Source organism: Medicago sativa, chromosome 2 (genome assembly GCF_051527215.1).
Source record: "Medicago sativa cultivar Bolivia chromosome 2, Bolivia_mono, whole genome shotgun sequence".
NCBI classification, from domain to species: domain Eukaryota; kingdom Viridiplantae; phylum Streptophyta; class Magnoliopsida; order Fabales; family Fabaceae; genus Medicago; species Medicago sativa.
This window is the reverse complement of record NC_140750.1, coordinates 30,303,951-30,324,444: the sequence shown is the minus strand read 5'-3', so window position 1 is coordinate 30,324,444 and position 20,494 is coordinate 30,303,951. Positions and strand designations below refer to the sequence as shown.

General features: G+C 34.8%; 1 protein-coding gene across 1 annotated transcript; it reads right to left on the bottom strand.

Moving 5' to 3' along the window:
• Positions 1–524: 524 nt before the first annotated feature.
• LOC146946146 (beta-glucosidase 24-like) lies at positions 525–20,027 on the bottom strand. The gene is made up of 14 exons (XM_085744328.1): positions 19,775–20,027; positions 19,519–19,670; positions 19,197–19,263; positions 6,836–6,894; positions 3,514–3,589; positions 3,345–3,422; positions 3,156–3,243; positions 2,858–3,038; positions 2,653–2,768; positions 2,260–2,489; positions 1,991–2,025; positions 1,766–1,865; positions 1,546–1,654; positions 525–757 (listed from the first exon to the last, which is right to left on the bottom strand). Exons 1-14 carry the CDS (start codon positions 19,875–19,877, stop codon positions 580–582), a joined length of 1,572 nt encoding a protein of 523 aa, XP_085600454.1. The 5' UTR covers positions 19,878–20,027; the 3' UTR covers positions 525–579.
• Between the last annotated feature and the right edge of the window lie 467 nt (positions 20,028–20,494).

Sequence of the window (20,494 nt, the reverse complement as noted above, 5' to 3'; positions counted from 1 at the left end):
TAAAGAGAAGCATATCCTTTTTTAGGCGCCTAACATCTTCCACCAGTTCATTAGCAATCAAGATACCATCAAGAATTTGTCTACCATAAATGAAGGTGGACTGTATTTCAGAAATAACACTTTCCATGATAGGAGTCTAATGGCTAAAACCTTTGACAAAACTTTATTCAAACTGTTTACCAAAGAGATGGGTATAAAGTCATTTAGACGTTGAGGATTATCGATGTTGGGAATAAGGACAATAAAACTATTGTTGATACCTTTTGACAACTTCCCATTGTTGTGAAATTGGGTAATGAAACGCATAAATTCTTCCTGAAAATCCCGCCAAAAATCTTATATTGTATGTTTTTAACTTGGAGTTCTTACAAAAAAAAAAAAATCTAAAGCATGCATTAAATTAAATATTTTTTTATCTAAATGAATTAGGCATTAACATGATTAAAAATAAACGCAATCATACCATACATTATATAGATAATTGTTAATTAAGAAAACCAATTCAAGATTGAACGAGCTCTTGGTTAATGACCATGCTCATATTGTATTATTGGTGGTCATAATGACATACATCAAGCTCTAAAACAATTTTTTTGCAAGAAACTTCCTAAACCAACGGGAAGAGAGCTTAGGGTATCTTTTAAGATTATTTTTGAAATCAACAAAGTTAATTCCAAAACGTATTGTGTATCCGTCTTGCCATTCAAAGTTGTCCAAAAGGGACCATGCAAAATATCCTTGTACATTCACACCATGCCTTCACACAAAACACCAACAAATAATAACAGAGTTATTAAAATGAATAAAACTAAAAAATTAGAGTGCGAAAATAATGTCATTGATTATGCTTTAAGACCATCTCCAATCGCCTATTGAATGTGTCATTCAACTTGTTGAATCATTGGAGGAAGACTATTGAAGATGATGTGGATGAAAGAGGGTGTTGAAAGGATTCAACAAGTTGAAAGCTGGCCCGCAGACGCCACGTGGCTTTTACGATTGACTGTTTGGATTTTTATCTTCTTAATAATTTGGACTCAATTATTTTATTGCAAATAATTTTTTTTATTTTTTATTTTTTACCAAAATTCGTGATTTTTTTCTCTATAAATAGAGATTTGGATCATTTGATTTGGACACAGAAAAAACCAAGTTTTTCACTCTCTTAATCTTATTATTAGTTTTTCTTTTGAAGTTTTAGTCTTTACTTAGTGAAATGGATCCCAATAATAATCAATTTAACTACCAAAATCCCAACAAAAACAAAAAAAAAATTGTTAAGTGTTTCTTTATTTTAATTTAATTATAATCGATAATTGTAATTTTATGTAATTATAAAAACAAAAATATAAAATTAAATAAGAATAAGAAATGAAAGGTGGTGGGGTAGAGTGTTGAATGAAAAAACCATTGGAGATGTAAAAATTGAATGAGTGTTGAATTAAGAGAGAGAAAATGATGTGGAGTGTTGGAAATTAAAAAAGTGGGTGTTGAAGGTTGTTGAATGTATTTTACCATTGTACATGGTCTAAGAGAGGGGGATACCTTATTGCAGATGCAACATAATAGAGATGACGATAATGGTAATCAATTCTATAAATATCCATGAGTGCCTCTTCAAGTGATAGCGTTGGATCATCGTACGCATTTAAACCTATAATTTAAATTTATTAGAATTTTGAAATTTTATTTTATTAGACACTTGGGAAAAAAAATAAATGAATAGTATAATGTGAGGTAAGATTTGGAGTCATATGAGTATTACCATTTTCTGTTATGTAAATAACAGGATTGTTATACTTTTTCTTTGTGTACAATAGTAGGTCATGAATCCCCCTTGGATAAACATATAGCCAATTTCCAAACTGTACATATTATATAGTTATTCGTCAAAAAAAAAAAAATCAAAGTAAACAAAGCATTTGATTGTGGAACACACACACTCATATATCAAATCAAATATAACAATAATTGCAAGAGTCTTGCTTACTTTTGGTCCGATTGGTGTCCCATCAGCACGCTCACCTATCATGAGCCATATGAGAAAACATATTATAGAAAAAAAATACATTATTTATCATACATTATTTTGACTTTTCTGTTACTGGTTTAATTTTATGGTATTTCAATTTAACCAGTTATTACCATTTTGATTTTATATAAATCATAACTTCTCTTATGAGTTATCTTTTAAAAGGAAAAATAGCATATGCATAATTTATAATTCTTCATTATGAGTTTTTATCAAGGTGTTTTTACCTGTTGTCGTGTAATGCATAGCTCTTTCCAAGTCATCGATGGACGTTATTGAAGGATTTTTTTCTTGAGGGGGTTTATTGGCAGCATACGTGGAGGTGTAATAATTGATTCCAATAAAATCATATGACCCAATAAGACTCTTAGATTGCTCTTTAGTGAACTTTGGTAACGTTTCCAAATTAGACACCATGCTTGCTGGATACTCTCCTGTTGTCAGTGGTTGCATAAACCTAAAAACAGTTAAAAAATATGTTAAGACTCCTTCTTTTTACACCCTATTGATTTCTCGCGCCCTAAGCAGTTCGGATTATAGAATCTAAATAGGGCGCGTGCGAACCGCAATGGGAAAAGTAATAAACATATTTTAAATTACTGCCGCAATTATGTCATTACCATCCAAAAATTAAATCAAGGGCGCGTTCGGCAGCTTGATGATCTAACGGGTTATCTGAGTGCGGCAAATACCAGGTACAGTTTAATGTGATGCCTATTACACCATTTTGAGAAGCCTGCTCCCATTAAGATTTCTATTATTAATAAATTGTCACATGCATATAAACAAAAAACGAATTAGGTTAATGGTTCTTCAATGTTGCACCTGATAATTGGTTTTATACAATTTGACAGCAGCTGCATGAGCAAGAAGTTGGTTGTGTGCGGCTATGAGGGGATATGTTGTACTCGTGGAATAAAAGTATGGCTCATTAAGAGTAATCCAATGTTTTACTCTGTCTCCAAATTCCTCGAAACATATCTCCACAAAGTTCTTGAAATCATCTCTGCAAATAGAAATTAAACAATTAAACTTTATGTCACTAGGAGGGGTCGGCTACGTGGATCAAACAATATCATAAATTTTTTATTGCTTGAATGAAATTTTTTTCGGCAATACTTACATCATGTAGGGGCTGTAGAAGCCACCATACTCGTCAAGTAAGGTCTGGGGAAAATCTGAATGTAAAAGGGTCACATATGGTACTAGACCTAGATCAATTTGAAAAAATCCATCATTTTATATTAATATGATTATGAACATCATGAATATTATATACTAATTAAGTAAGGACTATTATGCATTGCATTACCATTAGCAAGTAGCTCATTGATCAGGTTGTTGTAAAATTTGATTCCTTCTTTGTTTTTACCGCGACTAAGTTTTCCTTCTGTATGTTTGTTAGAGATGTTAATATATATGGAAAATTCACCTAATTGAAGCTTTTTAATGAGGTAAATAAATTAAACATTTTCTATTACTTGGCAATATCCTCGCCCAAGAGATGGAGAATCTGTATGCATCTGTATTCATATACTTCATGATTGCAACATCTTCCTATTAAGATGTAAAATTAGTTAACATCCGTGTATTAGACAAAAAGATGCAAACAAAATATAAGCTAGAGATTCATAAATTAAAATCTATAATTGATGCTTAATTCTTAAAAATCAATGATCTAATATTATATAAGTCGCATGTTTCTTGATGCAATAGATTTTTGACCTTGAAATATTGATAATTTATACTTCCGTCCCTAATTATATGTCGTTTTAGACATTTCACATGCATTAATTTTATAGGGAAAGAGATATGAGTTGTTATACAAGAATGTCCTTAATAAATGGTATGAGAAAAAGAGGAAGTAATAAATACTCCCTCCGTCCCATTTTAAGTGAATATTTTGTTCATTTCACACATATTAAGAAAAAATGTATAAGTGAAAGAGAGAGAAAAATGGTTTTGAATGCCTTTGTCAAGTATTGATGCATTTTTCTTTATCATAAATGTAAAATAGAATATACTACCTCCGTCCCTAATTATATGACCCTTTTGCTAAAATAAAGGGAATTAAGAAAGTGAATATTTGTATTAAAGTTGTTTGTTATCACTATTGTTTTTTCAATTTTATCCTTAAGAGAGAGAATTAGTTTATGTTTTCCATATGCTTTTTATTGCTGATTGTAGAAAAAGATGTATAATAAATAGTGGCATGTATGTAAAGAAATAATTAATGTAGTTGGAAATAGCAAAGAGGTCTTATAAAAAGGGACAAAAAAATTCTTAAAAGAGTCTTATAATTAGGGATGGAGGTAGTATTAAATTGTGAGTGGTGAATGTAGTATTAATTAGAGTTATAATTGAAAAAAAAAATACTCTCTCCGTTCCTTTTTACAAAAAACAATTGACTTTTTAGATACATTGAATGAATTATGTATCTGGTTGAGATTCTAGCCAGATACATAAATTATTCAATGTATGTAAAAAATTAATTGTTTCTTGTAAATAGGATCGGAGGAAGTAATTAATATTGTATTGAAAAGTGAAATGAGTCAATATTTTTTGGACAATATTTTTTTTCGAAATGACTCACTTATTATGGAATGGAGGGAATAGTTAATGGTATAATAGTAAAACTAACATTAATGTTTCATTGGTATTGTCAACCGACTTATTATTTGGAACAAATTCTTTTTCTAAAAGAGACTTATTATTTAGGACCAAGGGAGTATTATGTTTAACCTATGTAAAATTCCACTTCTTGTAAAATACTACTAAAATTATAATTGTTGATGGATTTTGACATACAAACATTACACTGGTGTAAATACATGATTAAGGGAATGTTGCAAAACTTCTAGAGTTAAATATGATTAGGGAGTAACTAATATTTTATTTTATAAATTTTTGTTCGACTTTTTATAAAAACAAGTTATTTCAACTAGAGATAATGATATTTTCGTTATGGGATTGGGGGGGGGATTGTGTGATAGGACGTTTATCCGGTTATTTGATTTATTTGAAAATCGGTTAGCTACGGTCTCAAATATGTTGCATCTTGCTTGGGAGGAGGACTTTGATAAAGAATGTTGTTTTATGCTCCATAATATTGTTTTGCAAAAAAATGTTTCAGACAGGTGGACTTGGATTTTAGATCCGGTTGAAGGCTATTTTGTTCATGATGTTTATAACTATTTGCATCAGAGGAGGAGCTTGGAGATCATTTTTTGTTGGATAATATGACATAAACATGTTCCGTTAAAAGTTTTCCCTGGCGCTTATTTCAGAACCGTCTTCTAACAAAGGACAGTTTACTAAAACATGGTATTGTTAAGCAAGTTCTACAAACGTGTATAGGTGGGTGTGGCATGGAGGAATATAATCATTTTTTTTTTTGCATTGTAATTTTTTTGGTTGTGTGTGGTACATCATTTGGAAAATTGGCTTGGGCTTTCATCAGTTGCTCCAACTAATCTATCAGATCACTTTTTGCAATTTAGCCTAATAAGTGGTATTCAAAGATCTTTTAGGTCTTTTATGCATCTGATTTGGTTGTCATGTGTTTGGACAATATGGAAGGAAAGGAATAGTAAAATCTTCGACAACAAAGAAGCCCAACAGCCCCAATTGCTAGATAAAATTAAGCTACAATCTTATTGGTGGTTGAAGATAAAGAATCATATTTTTGCTTCAGGTCGTCATGTTAGTGGCTTGTATCCCCTGTACATAAGATTCACTATGTAGCTTTTATTCTTTTATTTTTACTATTCCTTTGACTTATTCTTTGATGTTTTTTCTTGGCACATCTTGTGTAGGGTAGAACATTTAGTTCTTTTATAAAACACTGTTATTCTTTTAGGGACTGTTTGTTTCAACTGATTGTGGAAGGATTGATAGTAGGGAGATAGAAAGTTTATGGAAAAGTGTGATTCCATCCTTTGGTTTGCATGTCGCGGAGAGGAAAGAAAGTATACTTTTTGTGGACCCCAATTGCTTAAAACCTTTCTGCCCCAAATTGTGAAGAAAGCTAGGAGAGAGCATTAATTTATTAAAAAGACCAAATAGCCCTTGTGTTTGGAGCACAACATCACGTTTTATGTACTCCATTTTCTTCAATGAAATTGTGAAATCGTATAGAGCTTCAAATGCGACTACCTTTCCATTTTTTATTTAATATTTATAATACCATTTTCTTTATTTACGAGAACACAATTCTTTTTTTTTTTTCATTTATATCATATATTTATATAATTTAATAAAATGTTATATTTTAAATATGGGGTACTTGTGCCATTTAATAAATATGTGTCGTTCTTTCCGTTCACTTTCTTCTCAGTTTCACTTATACCAAACAACCAAATAACCATCTCACATTCTACCCACTTTCTACTGACTTTCATTCCTTCAACAATCTTTCCTTTCACTTTCTTTCGTCATCCAAACAAAGCCTTAGTCTGTCGAGGCTAAAATTGGTCAAAAGTATTGTAGAGAATAAACATAAAAGATTCCTAAAATATTGAGAATAAAATTAAATTCAACGAGAAAAAAATATAATTTTTTTTTACTGAATCAAGAGTGAGGAAAACATCAAGGAGCCCTGAACATCCCCATCAGGTTGGCTTCCCCAAGGAACTCCAATCCTCTGCGCTCACTCATATAAATTTAATTGATATACACTGTTAGTATAAATTTTTTTATATTGTCAATCAATTATAACCTTTTAATTTTGATCGCTAAAATTATTTGATTTACGGTTACAATATATATCAATTCATCTGAATTTTTATGTAACATTGGGCGTACCTTATAACGATGATAGTGATCAACAGCTACATCTGCGTTCTTTCCATCCTTTATATTTCCTGTACGTAGTTACACCAATTACTACATTAGAAGAACATGGAGTGACATTAAAGTTATTAAATTAGTTCCCTTAAGTTTAACTCAGTTGGTAAAAACAATGCTTAATATATGCAAGGTATGAGGAAATTTTTATTTTGAAAGGAAATTAATTAAATATATTTATCGGTACTTCTGTTTCTATTCTTCAATATCTATTCTGGTATGTTAATTTCCAATTTTAATGTTATCTCAAAAAAGCCTTTTTTTTCTTACACGAAGTGAAAAATATAACATGTCCAATTTATTTTACCCCAAAATACATAACATGTCCAATTTAAAAAGAAAATAATGAAAAATATAACATGTCCAATTTATTTTACCCCAAAATACATAACATGTCCAATTTAAAAAGAAAATAAAAAATTATCCATTTAATAAATACTTCCCTATGAAAATAGATAGACTCATAAAATAAAATAATAATATTTTTAAATATTACTATCTTCTTTTGAGTCTATCTTTTTTTAAATAGAAAGTGGTCATTAAAAAAAAAAGGATCTCATGCCTCATTTCATATAGATATTGTTCAAATTAGAACTTGTTGTGAGTTGTAATTCAATTTAGCCAATTGTAATAGGTTACTTGCAGTTAAAGTAAGAAATGTCATAGTTTAGAATGTTGAGCTCAGAACGTTATGTAGCGGCAGTTAGTTAGTTTTAATTGTTTTGTTAGTTAGTTCTTAAACTTGTAAACTTTGTGATGTATAAATAAGTGTACTGTATATGAAAAATATGAGAGAGAGAGAGAGAGAGAGAGAGAGAGAGAGAGAGAGAGAGTATCATACGAGGGAAATGAACCACCATTGTAAAGTGAGAATCAGAAGTGAAGTGATCAATTTCATTCCATAATTCTCTTTCATCTCTCTCCCCCCCCGTCTCTCTTTCTTTTTCCAAAAATTTCTCAAACAACTTCTATATTTTCTGTTATTCTTCTTCTTTTTTGACACTCTAATAACAATCAGTGAGTGTGTGTAAGTGCAAGAGTGAATTGCATGAACAAGTGTGTTAGTCAAAGTGTAAAGTGAATTAACCTACATCTCCAAGGAGAAAAAGTGAGTTGCACCAACATTTGGTATCAGAGCATTTTCTGTTCCAACAGTGGTATTCAAATCTATTGGTTTAGTAATTCAGTTTAGTTAGAGTTAGTTTTATCTTTTAATAGTTTGTTAATAAACTTGCACTAGAAGTAACTATCTCAAGTTACTTGCATGTGAAGTAATGAGTTTGTTAAGAGTTTGTTTCAGTTTTTGTTACATTACTTGATGTATAAATACTTCACAGCCTTTGTACATATTTTTTTAGTTCATTCAATCAATAATATTTTCACAAGTTTATCTCTCTCTCTCTCTCTCTCTCTCTCTCTCTCTCTCTCTCTCTCTCTCTCTCTCTCTCTCTCTTCCTTCAACAACAAGAAACCCTAGAAACCCTAACCCTAATTTCTTCAAATCTGCGCATAGTTCTTGTGATTTTCATTCAATCTTTATGTGTTGTTCCATCAAATTGGTATCAGCGCCTGGTTCGTTCATTGTTGTTAGAGAATTCGCGAAGAATGGCAACTCATAACAGCAATATCCCTGCGCATCTACCAATCTTTGAAGACAAGAATTTTGATCAATGGAGCGTAAAGATGAAGGTGATTTTCAGATATCAGGATGTTCTGGAAATTGTGAATGAAGGTATTGCACCAATTGCAGCGAATGCAACTGATGTTCAACAAACAGCACATAAAGATTTGAAGAAGAAAGATGGGAAAGCTATGTTCTTGATGCACCAGAGTGTAAGTGATGAGATCTTTGAGAAGATCATGCACTATGGTAGCGCGAAAGAGACATGGGATGCATTAGAGAAACTGTATTCTGGTGATGGGAAGTTAAAGAAGGTGAGGCTTCAAGCGTTAAGAAGACAGTATGAAGTATTGACAATGGAAGAAGAAGAATCTGTGAGTCAATACTTTGATAGGGTGATCAATCTCACAAATCAGATGACAAGGAATGGTGAGACATTCACTGATGTGATGAAGGTGGAGAAGGTTCTCAGAACACTAACATCAAGGATTGATCACATTGTAGTGGCTCTAGAGGAATTTAAAGATCTGGATTCTATGAAGATAGAGGAACTACAAGCTAGTCTTGAAGCACATGAGTTGAGGCTGATTGAAAGGAATAAAGAAAGAGGGAAGAGTGTATCATCTGATCAAGCTTTGCAAGCCCAGTATGAGAAGAGAGGAAAGTCCAAGAAAGGGAAGAAATCCTGGAACAATCAAGCTCATAAGGATGGTGAAGGTTCTAGTAAGAATCAAGAAAAGGATGATGCAAAGTCTGATCAGAAGAAGAAGAAGAAAGATAAGAAAGAGATTCAATGCTATAATTGTCAGAAGTGGGGACATTATGCATCTGAATGCAGATCAAAGAGAGTTCCAAGGAACAAGGATGAAGCTCAGTTTGCTCAGAATAAGGATTCAGATTCTGATGAAGTACTCTTGATGGCAACAGTCAAAAAGGAAGAAGAAAGAAGTAATGAATGGTATTTGGACACTGGGTGTTCAAATCATATGACAGGCAGGAAATCTTGGTTCACTGAATTAGATGATTCAGTAAACAGGAAGATAAGATTTGCAGATAATAGCATAGTTTGTGCAGCTGGTATTGGGAAAGTACTGATTCATAGAAAGGATGGCAAGAGAGCTTGCATCACTGATGTGTTGTATGTACCAGACATGAGGAGCAATCTCATAAGTATTGGTCAGTTATTGGAGAAAGGATACTCTATGAAGATGGAGGCACAAACCATGAAGGTACTTGATAGCAAGAACAGGTTGATTTTGAAAGCTCCTCTATCAAAACAAAGGACTTTCAAAATTAACATTAGTGTTATTGAAGATAAGTGTCTGCTGTCAGAAGTCAAAGGTGAAAATTGGCTATGGCATCAAAGGTATGGGCATATCAACTTCAGGGACTTGAATATGCTTAGTGACAAGAAGTTGGTGTTGGGTTTGCCAAAGATAAAGCTGCCTGATGAAGTTTGTGAGAAATGTTGCACTGGAAAGCAAGCCAGAAATTCTTACAAATCAGAAGTACCATTCAATGCAACAAGAAAACTTGAGGTAATTCATTCTGATGTTTGTGGACCCTTTGAAGTGAATTCAATAGGAGGAAATAGATACTTTGTGACATTCATAGATGAATTTACCAGAAAGTTATGGATTTACTTGTTGGTTAAGAAAAGTGATGTGCTCAGTGTGTTTAAGAAGTTCAGATTGCTTGTTCAAAATGAAAGTAGTGAAGTAATAAGCAGATTAAGAATAGATGGAGGAGGTGAGTATACATCCACTGAGTTCAATGATTTTTGCTCATCAAATGGCATAAATCATGAAGTAACTGCACCCTATACACCTCAACACAATGGGATCTCAGAGAGAAAGAATATAACATTGGTGAATATGATAAGGAGCATGCTGAAGCAAAAACAGATGCCTCATTATCTGTGGGGAGAAGCAGCTGCTACTGCAGCATATCTCTTCAATAGAAGCCCCACAAAGAAGCTGCAAGACAAAACACCAGAGGAAGCATGGTGTGGAGTAAAACCAAGTGTTCAACATCTGAGAGTGTTTGGTTCATTGTGTTTCAGACATGTACCTGATCAACTGAGAAAGAAACTTGATGACAAGTCTCAAGCTATGATCATGGTTGGATATCACTCAACTGGTGCCTACATACTTTATGATCCAAGCAGTAAGAAAGTTGTATTCAGCAAGGATGTAAAGTTTGATGAATCAAAGGGCTGGAACTGGAAAGACAAGGCATCAAATAACATTGATAGTCAGCATCATCTATCTGATTCAGAAATAGAAGATGCTGGTACTGAAGAAACTGAAGAAATAGTTGGTGATACAGATGAAGGAGGTGCAGGAGTTGTCAATAGGCCAACAAGGAATACTCAACCACCAGCCAGGTTGAGAGATTATGAGAGGTTCCCAGATCAAGCAATCACAGATGAGGGTGATATGATATAGGCAGCAATGCTTGCTGAATCTGAACCAGTATCATTTGAGGAAGCTCTTAAGCAAAGTCATTGGAAGAAAGCAATGATTGAAGAACTAGACTCCATAGAAAAGAATGAAACTTGGAGATTGGTTCAATTACCTACTGGGAAGAAGTGTATTGATGTAAAGTGGGTTTTCAAGACAAAACTGAAGCCAGATGGTCAGATTGCAAAGTACAAGGCCAGGCTAGTTGCAAGAGGATTCCTGCAGAAGTATGGTCAAGATTATTATGAAGTATATGCTCTAGGGGCAAAGATGGAAACAATCAGATTGATTGTTGCTATAGCAGTGAAGAACAACTGGTCAATGTATCAGTTGGATGTTAAATCTGCCTTTCTCAATGGTGAACTTGAAGAAGAAGTATATGTGAGTCAACCACCAGGATTTGAGATAAAGGGAAAGAAGGAGTATGTATATAAACTTGACAAAGCCCTGTATGGTTTGAAGCAAGCTCCAAGAGCTTGGAATAAGAAGATAGATAGTTTTCTTGTTCAGCAAGGCTTCCTGAAATGTGTGACTGAACATGGAATCTACTGCAGGAACACCACAAATAAGCTCATTGTATGCTTATATGTGGATGACATGATTGTTATTGGAAACAATGAAGAGGAAATGAAAGTTTTAAGAAGAATATGATGAAGGAGTTTGAAATGTCTGATCTGGGCAATCTCACATATTTTCTAGGAATTGAGTTTGAAATGAATTCACAAGGAATTCTAATACATCAAAGAAAATATGCACAAGATGTTTTCAAGAGGTTCAATATGCTGAATTGTAAACCAATTCAACTCCAGTTGACACAGGAGTGAAAATGTCTCTGGAAACTGATGAGAAAGAAGTGAATCCCACTTTGTTCAAGCAGATTGTGGGATCATTGAGGTATTTGTGTCACACTAGGCCTGACATTGCATATGGTGTAGGTTTGATCAGCAGGTACATGGTGAAACCTACCACTTCACAATAGTTGCAGCAAAGAGGATTCTAAGATATGTGAAGGGTACAAGCAGTTATGGGATTCAGTACTCTAAGAATCAGAGTGGTGAACTAGTTGGCTATTCAGACTCTGATTGGAGTGGAGACAAAGATGATAGGAAGAGCACAGCTGCATATGTGTTCATGATTGGAAATGCAGCTTTCTCTTGGAGTTCTAAGAAGGAACCAGTGGTTGCGCTATCATCCTGTGAAGCAGAGTACATTGCAGCCTCCATGACAGCATGTCAAGCTCAATGGATCAATATGTTACTGATGGAACTTCAGTTGGTGAAAGATGAGAAGATGGAGCTTAGAGTTGATAGCAAATTTGCTATAGATTTGGCTAGACATCCAGTGGCACATGGAAGAAGCAAGCATATTGAGACCAAATTACATTTCCTAAAGCATTGCAAGACAGAAGAGCAGATTACAGACCTGCTCACAAAGCCTTTGAAGCAAAGCAGCTTTGATTATCTGAAGGAAAAGCTAGGAATGGCTGAAGCATCTAACTAAATGAATTAAGGAGGTGTATTGGTTTAGTAATCCAGTTTAGTTAGAGTTAGTTTTATCTTTTAATAGTTTTTTTAATAAACTTGCACTAGAAGTAACTATCTCAAGTTACTTGCATGTGAAGTAATGAGTTTGTTAGGAGTTTGTTTCAGTTTTTGTTACATTACTTGATGTATAAATACTTCACAGCCTTTGTACATATTTTTTTAGTTCATTCAATCAATAATATTTTCACAAGTTTATCTCTCTCTCTCTCTTCCTTCAACAACAAGAAACCCTAACCCTAATTTCTTCAAATCTGCGCATAGTTCTTGTGATTTTCATTCAATCTTTATGCGTTGTTCCATCAAAATCCCTTGGTTTATGATCCATGGGGTTTCAATGTTAAACGAAGAATCGTTGTTTTTGACTTGAAAATTCGGTTTTGGTTGTGATGTTTACGTCGAAGAGGATATAATCCATGAAAGAGGGGTTCTATAACTACCACCAGAGCTAGATCGAATTGTGCATCAAAGAATTGATGATACGGGTGTTGCTGTTTCAAGTAATGAAGGTGATGGTGTTATAGAGACGTTCAAGTGGATTACATGATTAGCTATGAAAGCGTTTGTTGAGTTCAATGAAGAAACAGTGACTGGGTTAGCACAACAAGGTGATGCAGTCATGCGTGAAATTGATGACATATTCAGGTTATCAAAGTACCAAGAAGTGAGTTTGCAAGCTTGTTGTGAAGCAGTTTATAAAGAAGTTGAATGCTTTCATATTGTAATCAAATTGTGCTATGGGGAACAACTGAATTATGCATCAAGAAGTGATGTTAGTCATCATGTATTGTCATGACATGAGAATTTTCCACTAGTTATCAAGTCAAGTTGAAGGTTCAAGATTTGAAGAGGTTGTCTTGGGTTATGTTTTATCTAATAACAATATGTGTGATAATGCTAGTGTTGCTAAACAAAGTGGAATTTTCATGAAGCTATGAGGCTTGATGGGAATGGAAGCATTGGCCATCTTGAATTCAGGTGTTGTGTTGTGAGTCCAATTGTAATAGGTTACTTCTAGTGAAAGTAAGAAGTGCAGAGTTTATAATGTTGAGCTCAGAACGTTATGTAGCGGTAGTTAGTTAGTTTTAACTGTTTTGTTAGTTGGTTGTTAGATACAACTGTACACTTTGTGATGTATAAATTAGTATAGTGTATGGGAAAAATATATAGCGAAGAGAGAGAGTGAGAGAGAGAGAGGGAGAGAGAGAGAGTGTGTAAAGTGAAAGAGTATATCATCATATGAGGGAAGTGAACCCATCATTGTAAAGTGAAAATCATAAGTGAAGTGATCAATTTCATTCCACAACTCTCTCTCTCTCTCTCAAACAAATAGTGAGGTGTGTAAGTGCAAGAGTGAATTACATGAACAAATGTGTGAGTGAAGGTTTAAAGTGAATTACCCAAACATAGGTGCAAAATTGAGCTGCATTAACAAAACATGTCGAATTACACATATTGCTGACATACCCATTATGTACCCAATGCAATCAATATAAATCAAATAGATATCTCATTCCTGTTTGAGTGCCTTGTTTTTAGAATTCTTTTTTTAACATTACATATTTTTTTTAGGGAAAAGGTTGAAAATAATCTTATTGTCTTATTAAAATAATTCCTCACTACTATTTTTCTATTGTGTTAACCCTCTAGTTTTATGGTAAAGAGAACTTTAATAATTTGGAGTTCAACCGCGAAGTAGATATAGTATGATCAAGAGTTGTTTCACTTAAAAATCGTATTCGGGATCTTTCATACGATTCACCTATTAGTTAAACTTATTAATCACTTGAACTAAATTATTTGACTATTCCTAACTACTATTTTCGATAAATAGATTAAATAGATGTACCGTATGAAAACAAGAAAAAGTAACAAATTTTAATGTTTTTTTTATGTCTAAAGATGGTTAAAAAGAAACAAATTGTGGTAGTAAATAATAACTGCTACAAAAGGTCTTAAGAATTTTCCTATAAAAGGTGTTGTTGTCATTAATCAATAATATTAAAACAAAGTCTCAATTCATCCCTTTTGTATTTAAATGTTTATCGAAGAGGAATGATAACTAAACACACACAAAATGACACAATTACGACATCGTTTTGGATTTGCCCAAGAATCCGACTAAGATGGGGGTTCTACCCAAGTATACTAAGCAGACGACATCATACGATTGACACACCCTAAAACCTACTAGATCGCAGTACGGGTCGAGAGTCCCTCACCGTTAGTCTGAGAGTTACTTGCGCCCGTATGTGCCAAGAGCTCCTCACCACCCCGAGGGTTACGCACCTCCGTACCCCCAAGTGTAGCTCTCAAGAGATGGGTTAACACCAAGCCATAAATGTCCACCATATGAATGCTTGTGCTTAGTTCCGGGTCATGTATTACAATTATTACACATACCATAGCCACATCCTCTCTTAAACCCCTCACTGACTTGCGCGTCAGAGCACATAAAGGTACACCACCACCCCACCCCCCCCCCCCCCCATCTGTTGGAAAAGGACCCGTGATGGACAACTTGATGGATGTAGGCTCACGACGCACGGAACAAAGCTCAATCCCTCCAACTCAACGGATCTCATCCTACAAACCATCTTCTTAAGTCCAACTGGATCAGTGCCGACCCCGCTGGAGATGACATTCCTCAACTAAAATAATCTCTTCAATTAAAAAGATGGCGAATACCAGATCTGTCCACCAGAACGCCAACAGAATCGATGAACCTGTCAATTCCTCCTTCTCTGTCCCTAAACTTTCACCTATGTCTTTTGGTCCCGTATTTTTGCCGGTGGTACCTGAGCTAGCCAACAGATCTATGGCAACGATGACGACGACCAACCGTGTTCCTGCAAGGATTCATGGTCGAACGCCTCAAATCACTATGAATCTGACAATTCCAAGTGCCACCATGTCGCCCGGAGCAACACACAACACGAACACGTAAACAAATCCACGTTTGATGTACCAGAACGTGGTAGTCCATGGAAACCCACAGATGACATGTCGAAACGACATAGTTTTACCAAACAAACTAGACGCCAAAGCATCGCAAACTGACAACTTGCGTCCTACGCCCTGGGCGCATGGAAACGACCAAGGATTGCTGCTTGCTTAATTTTCAAGTAGGTTTTGGTGGAAAAACCCTATTTTCACTCCCTTAACCACTAAGTAAGGACTATAAATAGAGAGCATTGTACACTATTTTATTAATTCAGGAAGCTAGTGGTACAAGGCAAGGGCCGAGCATCAGGAGCTTCAAGGCAGATGATCTCCATCCTTCTCTTGTTCTCTCTGGGGATGTTTTTCTATTATTTTGTAATGATGTATGTTGCCATAAGCAACTAAACCTATTTGATAAGGGTTCCATGATGAACCCCTTCTTATTTGGTTGATTCTAGTAATAAATTTTAATCCAGTTTATAATCTAAAGTATGATTTAATTCGTATATGTCAGTTTTTATACCGTATTTTAGATAGAGCCAGTAGGATTGACAACCCGAATTCCATTGGAGCAGTACATTAGTGAATTTCTAATTATCTATTAAATCAATTAAATCTAACTATGAATTTAGGCATGCCAACTGATTGTGATCCTCCACCAGACCCGCTTTCTCTACCTTCTCTTATTGGACAGTCGTTTCAGCATCCTTCACAAACTCAACGATGATCTCCTATTTGGAGGTCTTATCCAACAACTACGTCTCAATGAAAGATATCTTATCCTCAAGCTCTCGTTCAAAAATAGCCTCTCATCAGCTGTGTTGAATTCCTAGCCGACCGTTAGCAATGAACATGATAATGACACAAACTTCAAGACCCGACAAACACATGAGGCCATAGCGGCCCTAGATAACCCATGGTCCAGTCCGGCAACAAATGTTCGGTTGACCTCGTCCACCAAAATCGGGAGGGCACCAGGGTAAGGAGGTACATGTTAAGTATAGAAAGATTTGAACCTCCCTCAATGATTTTCCCTGGTAGCCTCAAAGGAAGAGCATCTTACTAGGAAGCTGAACCCTTGGACTACAAATCATCATTAATACAGTATGCCGACTCAAAAGAATTCGTCCCAGTTGCCACCTTGGGGTGAGACGTCCAACGCCTTCTCTTCGAGTTCAAGTAGGAGGCAAGGGGTATGTCAGCTAAGACAAGGAAAATAAGGTATTATTACAAAACACAAATAAGCAAAATAAAGAGAGACAGATCTTAGGTCAAAGAAACTTATGAGGGAAATAGCCTCGGTAACGGTTCCTCACTTCAAAAATCAAGACTTATCAAATCCCCTATTAACTTTGGTGGTCTCTCCGGCCCACTTGTTGACCACTATGAAATGGTCGAAGGTCTCAATAAACGTGTTTAATTCATGATAAAAATTCTGTTTAGAGGGATTAAGTGCGTCGTAGGGATTAAATGTGTTTTATCTAGCTCCCAGGGACGAAAAGGTCTATCAACCAAGAGAAGAAGAATATGGTGTGCATATGTCCTCGCCGTCGTTCCTGACTGTATGGACACATATATTGGGGAAGGCTTAGGCCCGAGGCATAACAGTCACAAACTGGAACTTGAAGTTATTAATAGATTCCTCGAAAGGCTCAAATGACTTGACAATATATTGGTAAAAGGAAAGAAGACCCATGCGGTCGGAACCCCTAGAAGAATACCACCGAAACTGGAATATGAAGAAGAATCTCTTCAACTTAGGGTCCACCTGCTAACATTCACAGACAATGGTTAAAAACTTCTTTGTAACCCCAACATTGGGGATGAAGTTGTGAAGGAACGACCTAGAACCAATTCAAAGCCCCAAGATGAAAATTCAGGAGGGGGAGACTGACCCGGATGACCCGCAACACGTAGTCATACATCAAGAAAGAGTGCTCCCAATGGCTGTTATGCGATTCTCAAAGGCCGGAGGCGCCACAATTAAATCTTCGAGGGAAGCTGCCGAGAACGAAGGTGTGAAGGCTCCTCGCTCATTTGGGTCGCTGAAGATGGAAGGGTGCCCATATATTTTTCCTTCATCAAAGGGATGGATTCGAGATAACTATTAGGGATAATAGGGCCGCTATCCGGATAAATCTTCTTCTTTCCCATAACGCGCATTGGTAAAATGAACACAAGGAGCAGGAATAAAGAATCAGGACTCAAGTTAGAATGGGAATTATGGCAACAAAGCCATACATGATTTCCCTTCTTCCACAGTCACCACCACAACATATGAACGACACAGTGGTAGAGCATCGAGAAAGCATACATATAAAGTGTACGTAGCGACCCAAGAGCCAAAAGGGGGAAACACTCACCTAAGGGGGAAAAAGATGAAATCGTGATTCAACAGAGTCACTAAATGATTGGAAAAAAGAAGGAAGTATGAGAATCTAAGGAGAGAAAAGAGGGAGCAACAGACAATAAGGGAAAGGCTTTTATCTTCAAATAGGCAGCGAACCCCACTGAATCCTTAAAGGATTAAAAAGTTAAAGATGAAGGGTGATATCCAACGGGTACGATCTATCTAGTAAGTGAAACGATAGAACAACACTTATTGTGACCTATGGGCCATCATTACACCTTTATGTTAAGGTTTCTGTTGTTTTGATTTTTTGGTTTTTGGTGCTTCAAAATTGCATACTTAATCCGTTCTTTGTCAACGAATACAAATTTTATGTGGGAGACCTTATTTTAACATCCTAAATGAGCCTGAAAAAATCATGAAAATTCCAACATCTATGTCACTTTTATGGACTCTATGTCTATTGAAAAAAATTGTCTATTTTTCTTTATTTCAGTCCACAAACTAATGTTATTTGTACAACCATTTTATGACAATTTTTGGAACGACATTCTTCTTCTCTTTTTTCATTCGGTCAAAAATAATAGAAAGAGAAAAAGAGAGTAAAAACACAAAAAAAAAGTATGATAGATACAATTGTACACAAGTTGTCCCGAAATAGTTGTACCAATATAATTTTTCTTTCAATTTTTAGGAGCCTTGATCTTCGGTGGTTTATTTGTACGTTAATGCTCTTGGCCGCTTGAGTAAAAGTTGTATAGTTATAAGCAAGGTGGTCATCATCAGATTTTTACATCACGTCGAGAGGGGATATCAAAATGGAAAATCGTAAAATCACAATGAATTTTACTCAACTACTTTTATAGGATCGATACGAGATAACAAAATAAAAAAAATCATAAAATCGCAATTGAAATCGAATGATTCTATCAAAATGACTTAAAGCCTAGATGCTACATCAAATCTCACACACACACACACACACCCCTTTATCTTCATCAATCTCATCATTTCCTCCATCATCATCATCATCATAATCATCACCACTTGCATCACTTTCGTTTTCACCTTTGTCTCTTTCTTAATGAAAGAAATACGAGCTTGATGAAGATGATGACAGATGATGGTAAAGAAATTGAAACGATTGAAACCAAGCTTAAAATTGACATGCATCAAAAAATGCCTACGATCCTATATTGACATCATTCCACTAGGTGCCATAATTTTGCATGTTTTTTTTATTCTGCTATCAATTTGGATCGAAGAAGGTGAGCGCACATCGGGATTTTGGCAACAATGGTGTTAAGGTGTTTTTTAGACGCGTGTAGCTTACCCGCTGTCTAAGTTTTTGGGTAGATAGCATCAATAAAATTCTAATTATAAAACAAAAGGGAATAAATACCTGGTTGATGGGCTATTACATCCCAATTACTTTTTCCTCTTCCGTCTTCATTTACAGCACCTTCGTACTACATTATCAACAAAAAAAAGTGTACCATTGACAGATTAATTTCCAATTCTTTGTGATTCAATGCTATAACCCAATTCTTTGTAACATTTTTTGAAGACATATTTTTTCTTTGGCCATTTTTACTGCATTACGCATTAAAAATATTTTTTCGTTCCACGATCGTTACAAAAATAAAAAGCCGATAAGCTTTTTACATTAAATGAATTTTATTTCTAGTACATGCACAGTAACACACACATTGTTAGAAACACACCTGATAAGCTGCAGAGGCAGTTCCAAAAACGAAACCTTTTGGAAAACTGCTCCGTCTTAGATCAGAACTGTCATCATCATATGTTGTAGGAATAACAGTTGCGGCCATTGTTGTCACAGAGAAGCGAGGACCGGTCGAACATTTATTGAGGCCTAATATAAACATTAAATAAAATCATTAACAAATTAAAAGATCTTTTAAATTCTTTCAAACAAATATATCTTTTTAATATTAATAATAAAAAAAAAAATGAAACCTGTAGAAAATCTTCTATGGTTTAGAGAAGAGTGGTGAACAAGTGTAGCAGCAGTAGTAGGAGTAACAAGTGCAGCCATTATTGGAACAGAAGAATATGCCATGCCCTTATGAAACTGTGAATGTGCTAAGTTATTGAAAACTAGAATGGAACTTGATGGTTTTCCAAGATTAAAGGGGACAAGGGCTCATGGCATTGGCATGGCATCTACCAGGGCAGATGGCATCTACCACATCAGCTACCAGGCAAGTCCAGGAAGAAAAGGACCATCTTCTAGTCTAATGTCCTTTTTTACATAAAAATAAATAAATAAATGTTGTCCTTTAAAATCATTTTGATTATGTAAAAAAAAAAAAAAACTTCGAGGTTTGAACTTTACTTGGTAAATTCTAGAATGGAAAATTATCTGCGTACACAAAAAAATCCATTAAACACAGAGAGAAAAAAGAAATAGAGAGAACAATATGATAGATATGAAAAATATGTGATGTGATAGAAAAAAAAAATAGAGATTAATTTTTTTTTTTTAAAGAAGAGGTATAAATTAAATTAGATGTTAAATGGATGTCTGAAAAATAGAAAGATGTCTAAATATAAAAGTTGTTCTGGATCCCTCAAAAAAAAAAAAAGTTGTTTTGGAATACCCATGTGAAATTGAGTAAGTAAATAATGCTCAAGTGAGTTACCATAAAATAAATGGTACACCGGTTTAAACAACTG